At 38.5% G+C, this 16,626-nt stretch overlaps 1 protein-coding gene across 3 annotated transcripts in view; it reads left to right on the top strand.

Moving 5' to 3' along the window:
• HGSNAT (heparan-alpha-glucosaminide N-acetyltransferase) overlaps positions 1–16,626 on the top strand; it is a 52,313-nt gene that overhangs the window by 15,319 nt on the left and 20,368 nt on the right. For 2 of the 3 annotated variants that reach the window (XM_042934696.1, XM_042934697.1), the window contains exons 2-4: positions 4,693–4,808; positions 14,238–14,374; positions 14,579–14,700. In XM_042934696.1, coding sequence (XP_042790630.1) covers positions 4,693–4,808; positions 14,238–14,374; positions 14,579–14,700 — 375 coding nt within the window. Of the gene's footprint in view, positions 1–4,689; positions 4,809–14,237; positions 14,375–14,578; positions 14,701–16,626 lie in introns of all 3 variants that reach the window. The other variant, XM_042934695.1, reaches the window with a different exon arrangement.

Genomic DNA, 16,626 nt, shown 5'->3' with positions numbered 1-16,626 from the left:
AATAATGAAGCAACAGAAAGACAAATAAAGAAACTGATCCTATTCACAATTGCACCAAGAAGCATAAAATACCTAGGAATAAATCTAACCAAAGATGTACAAGATCTGTATGCTGAAAACTATAGAAACCTTATGAAGGAAATTGAAGAAGATATAAAGAAATGGAAAAACTTCCATGCTCATGGATTGGAAGAATAAATATTGTCAAAATGTCAATACTACCCAAAACTATCTACACATTCAATGCAATCCCAATCAAAATTGCACCAGCATTCTTCTCGAAACTAGAACAGCAATCGTAAAATTCATATGGAACCAGAAAAGGCCCTGAATAGCCAAAGTAATTTTGAAGAAGAAGACCAAAGCAGGAGGCATCACAATCCCAGACTTTAGCCTCTACTACAAAGCTGTAATTATCAAGACAGCATGGTATTGGCACAAAAACAGACACATAGACCAATGGAATAGAATAGAAACCCCAGAACTAGACCCACAAACGTATGGCCAACTAATCTTTGACAAAGCAGGAAAGAGTATCCAATGGAAAAAAGACAGTCTCTTTAACAAATGGTGCTGGGAGAACTGGACAGCAACGTACAGAAGATTGAAACTAGACCACTTTCTCACACCATTCACAAAAATAAACTCAAAATGGATAAAGGACCTGAATATGAGACAGGAAACCATCAAAACACTAGAGGAGAAAGCAGGAAAAGACCTCTCTGACCTCAGCCGTAGCAATTTCTTACTTGACACATCCCCAAAGGCAAGGGAATTAAAAGCAAAAATGAACTACTGGGACCTTATGAAGATAAAAAGCTTCTGCACAGCAAAGGAAACAACCAACAAAAGTAAAAGGCAACCAACGGAATGGGAAAAGATATTTGCAAATGACATATCAGACAAAGGGCTAGTATCCAAAATCTATAAAGAGCTCACCAAACTCCACACTCGAAAAACAAATAACCCAGTGAAGAAATGGGCAGAAAACACGAATAGACACTTCTCTAAAGAAGACATCCAGATGGCCAACAGGCACATGAAAAGATGCTCAACGTCGCTCCTCATCAGGGAAATACAAATCAAAACCACACTCAGATATCACCTCACGCCAGTCAGAGTGGCCAAAATGAACAAATCAGGAGACTATAGATGCTGGAGAGGATGTGGAGAAACGGGAACCCTCTTGTACTGTTGGTGGGAATGCAAATTGGTGCAGCCACTCTGGAAAGCAGTGTGGAGGTTCCTCAGAAAATTAAAAATAGACCTACCCTATGACCCAGCAATAGCACTGCTAGGAATTTACCCAAGGGATACAGGAGTACTGATGCATAGGGGCACTTGTACCCCAATGTTTATAGCAGCACTCTCAACAATAGCCAAATTATGGAAAGAGCCTAAATGTCCATCAACTGATGAATGGATAAAGAAATTGTGGTTTATATACACAATGGAATACTACGTGGCAATGAGAAAGAATGAAATATGGCCTTTTGTAGCAACATGGATGGAACTGGAGAGTGTTATGCTAAGTGAAATAAGCCATACAGAGAAAGACAGATACCATATGTTTTCACTCTTATGTGGATGCTGAGAAACTTAACAGAAACCCATGGGGGAGGGGAAGGAAAAAAAAAAAGAGGTTAGAGTGGAAGAGAGCCAAAGCATAAGAGACTCTTAAAAACTGAGAACAAACTGAGGGTTGATGGGGGGTGGGAGGGAGGGGAGGGTGGGTGATGGGTATTGAGGAGGGCACCTTTTGGGATGAGCACTGCGTGTTGTATGGAAACCAATTTGACAATAAACTTCATATATTGAAAAAAAATCACAACTAAAATGGAGAGGATTTTGGCAATGCAGAGCAAAAGCTATTTAAAAAGCTGTAAAATTTCGCTCCTGGAAGTTAAGGAATTATGTCGAAAGGAGAACAGGTTAATTTTCAGATGTATGTAGCATCATTTCTTACAACAGGAAAAAAAGAGGAAATGGGAAGAAATCGGAAATGAAGTTACATGAAAAAAGAAGAAACAACCAAAAAATATTCATATGTTCGTAACCCTAATGAAGCTCTGTGTTGGTTAGATGTGGCCTGGACATTGTAATTATCATGTGTTGAATACCTGCTTTGTTGCAGATTCTGTGGCAACACATTACATATATTATTAACTTTAGCCTTCCCAGCAGTACTGTGAAGGACATGCTGTTACAAGTGTGGTTTTTATCAAGAAATGTGTGTATTTGGTTTTCATCTTGCACAGGGGCTTCTAAAACACTTGCAATTTCCTCAGTGGAGAGAGCTGCCAAAGTGTCCCTTGTTATGTTAATTAGGTGACCTTTGGCCTCTACCGAAGGGTGGGACTGGTGACCTGGAGAACCCACCCTGTGATTTGAATGTTGGAACTCTCAGTCCCACAGCCAGCATCTGGGGAAGGGAGAGGGGCTGGAGGTTGAATCAGTCATAAACGACCAATGGTTTAATCAATTGCCTTGGTAATGAAGTCTCCATAGAAACTCAAAGGATGGGGTTCAGAGAGCTTCTGGGTTGGTGAACACTTGGAGATTTGGGGAGAGTGGCAGCCTGGGAGAGGACATGGGAGCTCCACACCCTTTCCCTGTGTCTTGCCTTGTGCATCTCTGCCATCTGGCTGTTCCTCAGTTATACCCTCTTATAATACACCAGTAATCTAGTAGTAAAATGTTTCTCTGGGTTCTGTGAGCTGCTCTAGTAAATTAATGGAACGTGAGAAGGGGGTCTTGGGAACCTCCAATCCATAGCTGGTCGGTCCGAGGCACAGGTGGTACCTTGTGCTGGTGACTGACATCTGAAGGCAGAGTCAGTCTTGTGGGACTGAGCCCCTATCTGTGGCATCTGACACTGTCTCCAGGTACATAGTGTCAGAATTGAGTTGAATTGTAGGACACCCAGCTGGTGTCTGAGAATTGCTTGGTAGTGTGGGAACCTTCACCCAATAATGGAAATTGAGTGTAGAACCTTTGGACTCTTAATTTATTGATGAGGAAGCTGAGAAAGGGTGTGATTCAAATTCCAGTTGGTCTAACTTGGAGTCCAGACACTTAACCCACCATGTTACACCCTTGGTCCCAAACACTGCTTTCACTAGAAGACACTCTTCAGAAGGAAAGGACAGAAAAAGTGAGTATAACTTTCTTTAGTGTAGAGGGGGGACAACTTTCAATAGATTATTAAGAGTGATATATTGTGGGTTTTGTATTTACCAAGAGCTAACTAAATAAGGGTACATTAGGGTAAACCTTAAAATGAGGGATTTAGGGGCATCTGGGTGGCTCAGTTAGTTAAGTTTCTGACTCTGACTGTTGATTTCAGCTCAGGTCATGATCTCATGGTTCTTGAGCCCATGTTGGGCTCTGTGCTGACAGAGTGGAGCCTGCTTGGGATTCTCTCTCCCCCTCTCTCTGCCCCTCCCCTGCTTGTGTGTGCACACACTCTCTCTAAATAAATATCTTTTAAAAATAATAAAGTGAGGGATTTAGGCTGGCTACAGTGAAAAATTTCCTGAATTAACCATTCACATGAGTTCCTTGGGAGCCCTAAAATAAGCTTTCGTATTACAAAATAAAAGAGGCTAGATTATTATCTTTCTCATTGTGTTATTAAATAGTTTCTCTCTCTCTCTCTCTCTCTCTCTCTCTCTCTCTCTCTCTCTCTCTCTTTTTGGCCTAGAAGCTAGAGGGCAAATTAATTTCTCTTTTGTACCATATAATAGTATAAATGAGGAGGTTGGTCTAAATGAAACATTTTGCTTTCACTTTAACCAATAATAGTTCTCTTTGTTTGCCTACCATATTGGCAGGTGTAAATGTAGAATGTGCATCGTCTTTAGATTGTCCTAAGAGCATCTAGTAAAGTGGTAAGCTCTAAGCTTAGGGACTCTGGAGTGGTGGGACTTCTCCCTTCAGACTGAGGCTCATCTTGTCTTCTGCTGGAAGCAGAAGGAGATTCAGAAGTCCAAACCAAAGTGATAGAAGGCAGAGCATCTCAAACTTTAAAGGGCATGCAAATCCCCACAGAGGATGTGGGGTGTCACCGGGTGTCCTGACTTCTCCCGAGCTGAGCTGCACTCGTAGGGGGGTGGGATTAACATGATTGAAGAAAGTTTGGACTTTGGAATCACACAAATTGATTGGGTTCACACAGTGATTTTGCAGAACCCTGGCCATGCACAATTATCTAATGCTTGTGAGCCTCCATTTTTTCATGTGCTAAATGGAGAAAATACCCAGATTGTGAGGTTGACATATTGTCAAATGGAAGATATGTGAAACTAGTAAATTCAGGGCCTGCCACACCTTAGCACATGATGAATGTAAGGTCCTACTTAGTCCAGGTACACACAGGACGTGAATGATGTTAACCAAATTCTGTTTTATAGTAGAGGCACATGTACAAAAGGGCAACTCTTGTGTGTGTGTGTGTGTGTGTGTGTGTGTGTGTGTGAGTGCACGCACGTGCGCACGTATTCAGGCACGCATGTGCGTGCAAGCACAGTTATGTGTTCACAGAGTAAGGAATGAGACACCCTAGAACCTTAGAGGGCAGGCATTCGAGAAGCACTCCTGTGAAGTTTACACAGGTGCCCTTTGTCTTTTATGTAGTCTTTCAGATGCTTTTTTTTTCTGCTTTTTAAAACTTTTTTTTCTAATTCTTAGCAGACTTAGATAAAAAAAGGCATGTAGAGCTGAAGATGGACCAAGCGTTGCTGCTCATCCATAACGAACTACATGGAACAAACCTGACTGTCTACTGGAATTCTGAACGCTGTTATCATGTAGGTATTATGTTCATGTTCACAGTTTTGTTTGCTTTGGGCTGTTTGATATGATCCTCAGTGCTCTCACAGTTGTTTTCTTGTTAACTTCAGTTCTATAGGTAGGGAAACAAACAGACTGTATACCGGAAGATGTATAATCAGGGAGAATGCCTAGCAGTGAACAATGCCAGTCTCTTAACTTTCCCCCCACCCATCTTTTGAAAACTCAGTTCTCAGTGATGAGAAAAAGGGATAGACCATATTTTATTTTACTCCTCTAACGCATAACCCTCTTGTTGGACCAGAGAAGAAAGGAGTGGGACACCTGGGTATTCTCCAGGGGCAAAGGTCGTGAGGACAATGGGGAAGCTCAGGTTGAGGCATGGCAGTTATTCCAGGGATCTGCCCTCCTGATGATAAAGGATTCATTTTTATTAAGTTCTTTATTTTAATTCCAGTACAGTTAACATACAGTATTATATTAGTTTCAAGTGTACAATATAGTGATTCAACAGTTCTGTACATTGCTTAGTGCTTATCAAGATCTGTGTATTCTTTTTAAAAAAACTTTTTTAATGTTTATTTATTTTTGAGAGAGAGAGAAGAGAGAAGAGAGAAGTTTTGAGAGACTAGCAGGGGAAGGGCAGACAGAGAAGGAGACAGAGAATCTGAAGCAGGCTCTGTGCTGTCAGTTGAAAGCCTGACATGGGGCTCGAACCCGTGAACCGAGAGATCGTGACCTGAGCTGAAGTTGGACACTCAACTGACTGACCCACCCAGGCGCCCCAAGATCAGTGTACTCTTATCCCTTCACCTGTTTCACCCATCTCCCACCCACCTCCCCTCTGATAACCATCAGTTTGTTCTCTATGGTTAAGAGTCTGTTTCTTGGTTTGTCAATCTCTCCTTTTTTTTTTTTTTCAATTGTTGATAAAGGATTTATTTTATCTCAAGGTACAATTACTAGACCTTGCTGCTTTTTAAGTACAAGACTGTTCTTACAGGTAAAATAAAATCATCTTCATTTCCAAATTGAGCACTTCAGTGTACTACCTTCAGAGGAGGAATTTTAATGTATAGATTTTCCTCCCATGGATTGCATCCCCCTGTAAATTGAAAATACTTTAAGGCAAAAATGCATTGAATACACGTAACTTACTGAACATCATAGTGTAGTCCAGCCTTCCTTACACATGCTCAGAGCACTTACACTAGCCCACAGCTTCTCAGTCACTGACCCCCAGGGTTGCATGGCTGACTAGACTTTGTTTTGCTGCTGCTGACTTCCATCATGACAGAGGGTCCTACTGCATAGTGCTAGCCCAGGAAAAGATGAAAATTCAAAATTCCAAGTACAGTTTCTACTGAATGCATATTGCTTTCATACTATGATAAAGTTGAATAACCATAAATCAAACTACAGTAAGTCAGAGACTGTTTAGGGACCTGTTTGCCATAAATAGCTTTTAAAAAACAAACAAACAAACAAACAAATCCCCAGTGTGCATACCAGCTGAAGAGGTGATGGATGGTCCCCCCTCTGTTTGATTAAACTCACTGAGAGCTCTACAAAGTCATATGAAGCAAAGAAAATGTATAGTGTTAAAAAAATATATAGCAAAGACAAAGGAAAGCTTTATCAGTCTATGTGAAGGACCTAAAAGAAACTTGAAAAAAATATCAATAATAGCTGAATTTCAAAGCCACAAGAATCATAGATAATTCAGAGAATGAGCAAAATGTCTTCTAAACAGACAATAAAGGCCTAAAATTTACAGAAAAACAATGTGAGGGGGAAAAAAGAGTGAATTGCCAGGGTATTAGCCATAGGACAACTAAAGCATCTTTAGAATAAAAACAGTAGAATAATTGATACAAAACAGTGATGCTGGTGACAGTAAAGAATCAAAAAACAGAATTAGCTACCTGAGACCAGCTCGGGGAAAAAAACTGCTAATTTATTTACAAGAGCATGGAGATAATTTTGTTTTAGGAAAATGTGTAAAGGGGTGGTAGAGTTTTCTACAACATAGTTGTAGAAAATGTCCCATAATTCCAGAGAAGACTTTATAGTCTGGAAATTGGAAAGACACTTTATGCGCCTGTAATGGTTAACCAGAAAATAGAATTGAGACATAACCTGTTTTAAATTTGGAACATTAATGATAATTTTTAAATCTTTAAGCAAATATAGAAATACATATTCAAAGGAATGCAAATTTTAATAATTTGTACCATAAGCCAGATAATAAATACCTGGGAATGGTGGGCTTACCAGTTGAAGATATGTCCTCAAGATAAGTTATCTGGCTAAATGAGAATTTCCTTTCCTTAAAGTAGAAACACTTAAGAGACATACACATTAAAAAACACATAAACATTAAAAAAAACGTGTCGACTAGATTTCATAGCTTCAAGACAGCTAAAGATCCCATGTGTCAGCAAGTGATTTGTGTGTGTGTGTGTGCTTTAAAAGAGAACAAAAATGGGAAGAAGGTTAGTATTGTAATGTTAAATATGAGTAATTATTATAGCTGACTTAAAGTAAGGTGTAAATGACAAAAAAAGAAAACAAAAATTGTTTTTTAGCATCATAAACAGTATTCCTCAGCAGATCTGGAGGTGGTGAGAAGGGAGAAGCAGTGAGTGGGAGACAGAAATCCTGGGCTTTCATTGCAGTGAAGGAATCCAAAGTGGTGATCTGTTACTTTTGACTGTTAATTATTTTCAGATGTAAATTAGTATAAGCAAGGCCATTTAGTTTTCTTTTTTTCCCTTAGGTAGATATGTTCTAAGTATGGTAAATATAATAATGTTTGTATCTTTAAAATATTAAAAAAGAAGAATATACAGGGGCGTCTGGGTGGCTCAGTTCGTTCAGCAACTGACTTCAGCTCAGGTCATAATCTCATGGCTTGTGAGTTCAAGCCCTGAATTGGGCTCTGTGGTGACAGCTCAGAGCCTAGAGCCTGCTTCGGATTCTGTGTCTCCCTCTCTCTCTCTCTGCCCCTCCCCTGCTCACACTCTGTGTCTCTCTCTCTCAAAAAATAAATAAACATTAAAAAAAAAAAAAAAGGAACAACATCAGAATCATAGGGGTCCCAGAAGATGAAGAGAGAGAAAATGGGGTAGAAAGGTTATGTGAGCAAATCATAGCAGAAAACATTCCTGACTTGGGGAAAGATACAGGCATCAAAATCCAGGAAGCACAGAGGACTCCCATTAGATTTAACAAAAATCAACCACCGACAAGGCATATCATAGTCAAATTCACAAAATACTTAGGCAAGTAGAGAATCATGAAAGCAGCAAGGGAAAAAAAAGTCCTTAACCTACAAGGAAACACAGAAGCAGACCTATTTGCAGCAGACCGGGTTTGCAGCAGATCTATCTACAGAAAATTGGCAGGCCAGAAAGGAGTGGCAGGATATATTCAATGTGCTGAATTAGAAAAATATGCCAACAAGAATTCTTTATCCAGCAAGGCTGTCATTAAAAATAGAAGGAGAGATTAAAAGTTTCCCAGACAAACACGAATTAAAGGAGTTTGTCACCACTAAACCAGCCCTGCAAGAAATTTTAAGGGGGACTCTCTGAGGGGAGAAAAGACAAAAAAAAAAGACCAAAATCAACAAAGACTAGAAAGGACCAGAGAACACCACCAGAAACTCCCAACTCTACAAGAAACATAATGGCAATAAATTCATATCTTTCAGTAGTCACTTTAAATGTCAGTGGACCAAATGCTCCAATCAAAAGACATAGGGTAATAGAATGGATAAGAAAACAAGATCCATCTATATGCTGTTTACAAGAGACCCACTTTAGACCTAAAGACACCTTCAGATTGAAAGTAAAGGGATGGAGAACCATCTATCAGGTTAATGGTCAACAAAAGAAAGCAGGAGTAGCCATACTTACATCAGACAATCTAGACTTCAAAATAAAGACTGTAACAAGAGAAGAAGAAGGACATTATATCATAATTAAGGGGTCTATCCATCAGGAAGACTTAACAATTGTAAACATTTATGTGCCAAATGTGGAATCACCCAAATATATAAATCAATTAATCATAGACATAAAGAAACTCATTGATAATAATACCATAATAGTAGGGGACTTCAACACCCTACTCACAGCAATGGACAGATCATCTAAACAGAAAATCAACAAGGAAACAATGTCTTTGAATGACAAGGAAACAATGTCTTTGAATGACACACTGGACCACATGGACTTAACAGATATATTCAGAACATTTCATCCTAAAGCAGCGGAATACACATTCTTCTCCAGTGCACATGGAATGTTTTCCAGAATAGGTAATTACTGGGACGTAAATCATCCCTCAACAAGTACAAAAAATCGAGATCATACTGTGCATATTTTCAGACCACAACGTTGTGAAACTTGAAATCAACCACAAGAAAAAATTTGGAAAGGTAACACATACTTGGAGACTAAAGAAAGTCTTACTAAAGAATGGATGGGCTAACCAAGATGTTAAAGAGGAAATTAAAAAGTACTTGGAAGCCAATGGAAATGATAACACCACAGCCTAAAACCTCTGGGATGCAGCAAAGGCGGTCATAAGAGGAAAGTATATAGCAATCCAGGCCTTCCTAAAGAAGGAAGATAGGTCTCAGATACATCAACCTAACCTTACACTTTAAAGAGCTGGAAAAAGAACAGCAAATAAAACCCCAAACCAGCAGCAAACAGGAAATAATAAAGATTAGAGCAGAAATCAATGCTATTGAAACCAAAAAAAAAAAAAAACAACACAAAAAAACAGTAGAATAGATCAATAAAACCAGAAGCTGGTTCTTTGCAAGAATTAACAAAATTGATAAACCACTAGCCAGTTTTATCAAAAAGAAAAAGGAAAGGACCCAAATACATAAAATCAAGAATGAAAGAGGAGAGATCACAACCAACACAGCAGAAATACAAACAATAATGAGAGAATATTATGAACAATTACACACCAATAAAATGGGCAATCTGGAAGAAATGGACAAATTCCTAGAAACATATAAACTACCAAAACTGAAACAGGAAGAAATAGAAAATTTGAACAGACCCATAGCCAGTAAAGAAATTGAATTAGGAATAAAAAATCTCCCAAAAAAACAAGAGTCCAGGGCCAGATGGTTTTCCAGGGGAATTCTACCAAACATTTAAGGAAGAGTTAACACCTATTCTCTTGGAGCTTTTCCAAAAAAATAGAAGTGGAAGGAAAACTTCCAAACTCTTTCTATGAAGCCAGCATTACCTTGATTCCAAAATCAAAGACCCCACTAAAAAGGAGAACTGTAGACCAGTTTCCCTGATGAACATGGATGCAAAAATCCTCAACAAGATATTAGCCAACCAGACCCAACAATACATTAAAAAAATGATTCCCCATGACCAAGTGGGATTTATACCTGGAACGCAGGGCTGGTTCAATATCTGCAAAACAATCAATGTGAATCACATTGATTGATTTTCACATCAATAAAAGAAAGGACAAGAGCCACACGATCCTCTCAATAGATGCAGAAAAAGCATTTGACAAAATACAGCATCCTTTCTTGATAAAAACCCTCAAGAAAGTAGGAATAGAAGGATCATACCTCGAGATCATAAAAGCCATATATGAAAGATCCAATGCTAATATCATCCTCAATGGGGAAAAAATGAGAGCTTTCCCTCTAAGGTCTGGAACAAGGCAGGGATGTCCACTTTCGCCACTGTTATTCAACATAGGATTGGAAGTCTTAGCCTCAGCAATCAGACAACACAAAGAAATAAAATGCATCCAGATCAGCCAGGAGGAGGTCAAACTTTCAGTCTTCGCAGATGACATGATACTTTATATGGAAAACCCAAAAGATTCTGCCAAAAAACTGCTAGAACTGATCCATGAATTCAGCAAAGTTGCAGGATATAAAATCAATGCACAGAAATCAGTTGCATTCTTATACATCAACAGTGAAGCAACAGAAAGAGAAATCAAGGAATCGATCCCATTTACAGTAGCACCAAAAACCATAAAATACCTAGGAATAAATCTAACCAAAGAGGTGAAAAATCTGTACACTGAAAACTATAGAAAGCTTATGAAAGAAATTGAAGACACAAAAAAATGGAAAAAGATTGCATGCTCCTGGATAGGAAGAACAAATATTGTTCAAATGTCAATACTACCCAAAGCACTCTACATATTCAATGCAATAGCTATCAAAATAACACCAGCATTCTTCACAGAGCTAGAACAAACAATCCCAAAATTTGTATGAAACCAGAAAAGACCCCGAATAGCCAAAGCAGTCTTGAAAAAGAAAACCAAATCAGGAGGCATCACAATCCCGTACTTCAAGCTGTGTTTGTTACAAAGCTGTAATCATCAAGACAGTATGGTACTGGCACAAAAACAGACACTCAGGTCAATGGAACAGAATAGAACACTCAGAAATGGACCCACAAACGAATGGCCAACTAATCTTTGACAAAGCAGGAAAGAATATCCAATGGAATAAAGACAGTCTCTTCAGCAAGTGGTGCTGGGAAAACTGGACAGCAACATGCAGAAGAATGAACCTGGACCACTTTCTTACACCATACACAAAAATAAACTCAAAATGGATGAAAGACCTCAATGTAAGACAGGAAGCCATCAAAATCCTCGAGGAGAAAGCAGGCAAAAACCTATTTGACCTCAGCTGCAGCAACTTCTTACTCAACACGTGTCTCTCTGGAGGCAAGGGAAACAAAAGCAAAAATGAACTATTGGGACCTCATCAAAATAAAAAGCTTCTGCACACTGAAGGAAATAATCAGCAAAACTAAAAGGCAACTGACAGAATGGGAGAAGCTATTTGCAAATGACATATCAGATAAAGGGTTAGTATACAAAATTTATAAAGAACTTATCAAACTCCCCACCCAAAAAACAGAATCCAGTGAAGAAATGGGCAAAAGACATGAATAGACACTTCTCCAAAGAAGACATCCAGATGGCCAACTGACACATGAGAAAACGCTCAACATCACTCATCAGGGAAATACAAATCAAACCCACAATGAGATACCACCTCACTCCTGTCAAAAGGGTTGACATTATCAACTTAGGCAATGATAGATGTTGGGAAGGATGCAGAGAAAGAGGATCTCTTTTGTACTGCTGGTGGGAATGCAAACTTGTGCAGCCACTCTGGAAAACAGTATGGAGGTTCCTCAAAAAATTAAAAATAGAACTACCCTACGACCCAGCAATTGCACTACTAGGTATTTATCCAAGGGATACAGGTATGCTGTTTCAAAGGGGCACATGCAACCCAATGTTTATAGCAGCACTATCAACAATAGCCAAAGTATGGAAAGAGCCCAAATTCCCATCGATGGATTAATGGATAAAGAAGAAGTGGCCATATGTATACAATGGAGTATTACTCAGCAATCAAAAAGAATGAAATCTTGCCATTTGCAACTACCTGGATGGAACTAGTGGTTATTATGCTAAGCAAAATTAGTCAGAGAAAGACAAATATCATATGACTTCACTCATATGAGGACTTTAAGAGACAAAACAGATGAACATAAGGGAAGAGAAGCAAAAATAATATAAAACAGGAAGGGGGACAAAACATAAGAGACTCTTAAATATGGGAACAAACAGAGGGTTACTGGAGGGGGTGTGTGAGGGGGGATGGGCTAAATGGGTAAGGGGCATTAAGAAATAAACTCCTGAAATCATTGTTGCACTATATGCTGACTAACTTGGTCGTAAATTAAAAAAATAAATAAAATGGTAAAAAAACATAAAAGAATATTGAATTATTTAATAACTTAAATGTAATCTTAATGCTGTGATGTCATAAATATTTGGTACATGAACAAAAAGAAAGATTTTTAAATCTTGGTAAGGCTAATGAGGAACTAATATATTTTAATTTTTCTTATTTGACTACTGTTTGGGCACATATGAAAAGAACCATTAAAATGATTATTTTTTATCCAATAATGTAATTTTTGGAAATTTATTTTAGGGAAAGAATTTAAAGGAATAAGAATATCATGTGTGGGAATGCCTGGGTGACTCAGTTGGTTAAGTGTCCAACTCTTGATGTCCACCCAGGTCATGATCTCATGGTTCATAAGATGGAGCCCTGAGTCAGGCTTCACGCTGACAGTGCAGAGCTTGTTTGGGATTCTCTCTGCCCCTCACCTGCATGTGCATGTGCATGCACACGCTCTCTCTCTCTCAAAATAAATTAATTAAAAAAAAAAAAAGCACAGGGACGCCTGGGTGGCTTAGTCAGTTGAGCATCCGACTTCAGCTGAGGTCATGATCTCACCATTCATGAGTTTGAGCCCCATGTCGGGCTCTGTGCTGACAGCTCAGAGCCTGGAGCCTGCTTCAGATTCTGTGTTTCCTCCTCTCTCTGCCCCTCCCCTGCTCATGCTCTGCCTCTCTCTGTCTCTCAATAATAAATAAATGTTAAAAATTAAAAAAAAAGCACATCATGTACAGATCTTTGGAAGCGATATGTTATATAAATTATGTATAACATAAATTAAAAATGTAATTACATATACTGTATGTTTATCTTTTTTTTTAAAATATTTATGTATTTATTTTGGGAGAGAAAGAGCATGAGCGGGGAAGGTATGGGCAGAGAGAGAATCCCAAGCAGCTCCATGTTGTAAGCTCAGAACCCAACATGGGGCTTGATCTCATGAAGCCTGTGAGATCATGACCTGAGCCGAAATCAGGAGTTGGTTGCTTAACTCAATGAGTTACCCAGATGCCCCTATATTTATCTTTCAGAACATAATTTATATAAATTACACATAAGAAGATTAAAAAAGTTTTGAAAGCAGCCTAAATGCATTTTTAGTATGTAATGGACTATAAAGCAATCATTAAAAATTTTAAATATGCAAATTAGGTAGAATGATGGAAATTTACTCATTAAACAATATGTAACACAATGGAATGCAAGGCAATATATGCTCTATTTATTAATTGTGTGAAAAATTTACCCATGAGTAAAGATTGTATGGCAACACATAGTTATATAGCAAATTTTATCTAAATTATTGGAATTTAAAAGTTTTTTTGTAAGTATGAAGGAAAATGGGTGCCTGGGTGGCTTAGTCACTTAAAGCATCCAACTCTTGGTTTTGACTCAGGTCATGACCTCGTGGTTTTGTGGTTTTGTGCCCCACATCGGGCTGACAGCATGGAACCTGGTTGGGATTATCTGTCTCCCTGTCTCTCTGCCCCTCCCCCTCTTGTGCTGTCTCTGTGTCTCTCAAAAATAAATAAACATAAAAAAAATTACAAGTATGAAGGAAAAGTCACCTCAGGATTTCAGATGGGTGGGTGTTCATGTGCTCCAACAGCCACCTGACTTTCAAACACCTCTCACAGTGGCTTGTGTTTCTGTTTTACAGTGCTCATTTCAGGTTCTAGTAAATGTTTCCTGGAGTGGAAAACCTGGGAAGCCTAGCATTGCGGCGGTTGCTGTGAGCACCCAGCATGGATCTATCCTGCAACTTAATGACACTGTGGAAGAGAAGGAAGTTTGTAGGTTCGTATCTGCTTTAATGTGATCTGCTGACACCTGCATTTTCTATTTTTTCATCCCTATTTGCTTTTCAGCTTTTCCTTCCTTCAAAATACAGTATTTTTAAATATCTTTCCTGGTCTGTCACTCTGCCTTGATGACATTACCATAATCCACTCCTTATTTCCTAATCTAACCATTTTTCTTAAATTTACCAAATTTTTGTAGGCTGGAATATAAATTTGGAGAATTTGGAAACTATTCACTCTTGGTAAAGCACGTCCATAATGGAGTCAATGAAATTGCTTGTGACGTAGTTGTCAATAAGAATCCAATTGACAGTAACCTTCGTACGTATATGCTGTTTGTTAATTTTTTTAAATTTGTATTTCAAAGATTTTAGTTTTTGAGTACTGCTTGTGACACTTTGTATACTTTAAAACCTGAATTATAGGTTATCTGCCTTATTTAGTTATTTATAATGTATTTATTGTATTTATTTATATTTATTGTACAGTTGTATTATAAGTACATTATATTTATTGTATACTTATGATGTATTTATTGTATCATTAGTGTATGCTAAGAAAATTATGTGATATTTAAGAAAATTATATGACCAACATATTCTCATAGGTGTTATTTAGTTTAATTTTGAAGCATAAATAACCAAAAAAAAGTTAATGCAATGGGAACAAACTGGAAATAGGGAAAATGACTGTCAAGTATCTTCCTTGTTTTAGGATATAGGGCACAGTATTCTCTGTATGTGTCTTACATGGACCATCCAGAAGTCCCTTAGATTAAGGAGGGACTGTTCATTCTGTAATAACTCCACTGAAGAAAATCTGTCAGTCTGAGCCCCCATTAGATAATATAATAACCCCCAGGAGCATTAATAAGTACTTGTCTACAGTGAAGCTTTTGAAGACCATAGGGTCAGGTCAAAAGAATGTAAGAGCCCCCCAAAAAGAATGAAAGGACCAACATGGGACAGTAGAAGCATTAAAAAGAATAAGGAATGTCATTGATGGAAACACATTGTATGTACAAAAACCAAAGTTTGTTATGAAAGAAAAAGAACAAAGCTGAGGGCGCCTGGGTGGCTCAGTCGGTTACATATCCTACTCTTGGTTTCAGCTCAGGTCATGATCTAATCGTTCATGAGATTAAGCCCCAAGTTGGGTGGCTATGTGCTGACAGCATGGAACCTGCTTGGGATTCTCTCTCTCTCTCTCTCTCTCTCTCTCTCTCTCTCCCCACCCCCCCTCCCCTACGCACTCTCTCTCTCTCAAAATAAATAAGTAAAGTTAAAAACAACAACAACCAAAAAACAAAGCCCCTCCCCTACACAAAAACAATACTTTGGTTGCCTTGGGAGATAACAAGGACCACCTGATGTTAACTGGAGTGACTTAAAATTATCAATTGAAAGGAAGGATCTAAGCATTTATCCTGCCTTTCCCGTTTTTGTTTGTTTTGTTTTGTTTTTGTTTTATTTTTATTTTAGAGCAGGGGAATGGGGGCAGAATTATAAGCAAGCTTCTTGCTCAACACAGAGCCTGATGCATGGCTCAATCCCACGACCCTGGGATCATGACCCAAGCCAAAATCAAGTCAGATGCTCAACCGACTGAGCCACCAAGGCATCCCATGCCTTTCCTGTTTTAATTATATTTTAGGATAACTATGTAGTCTGAGATGATGGGGGTAAATTCTTTAGGGAATAATTCCAGCTAATACATGTGACAGAATGGCAGAATATATGGTAATCCTTAATGAAGGAATTGATGCACACAAAAGTCATGAGTGGATGAAACCATCACATGAAAAGGGAACTTGAGGCTTCCCCCAGCTTACACGTGCATTGGGCACATGGGCAGTTGCAGCAGGTGCTCCTGATATGGTGCAGTGGGAAAGACACAGATCCATCTGTGAAGCAATCTTGCCAAAAAAAGTTGAACTTTTTTTTTAGTCAAGACTTTACAGCTAATTTCCCCTTTATAGAACCTTTGGAGGATAGAAGAACAAGTCCAGTGACACCATGAGGAAATATACTGACAGATCTAGAACAGGAGACATACTAATAGACGACTTATTTCAAACAGGTCAATGGCTACTTATGATTAGATGTGACTGAAGAGCCATAACAAGCAAATACAAAATGGTAACCATGTTTGGGTCCTGATCTGAACACAGTAACTACAAAAAACCTTTTTGAGATAACTAGAGAAATTGGAATATGGTTGCAGTGTTAGCCAGAGAATTGTTAATGA

Source organism: Panthera leo, chromosome B1, assembly GCF_018350215.1.
Source record: "Panthera leo isolate Ple1 chromosome B1, P.leo_Ple1_pat1.1, whole genome shotgun sequence".
Lineage (NCBI taxonomy): Eukaryota > Metazoa > Chordata > Mammalia > Carnivora > Felidae > Panthera > Panthera leo.
Note: the sequence above shows the minus strand (reverse complement) of the source record. Positions and strands in the feature narration are given on the sequence as shown.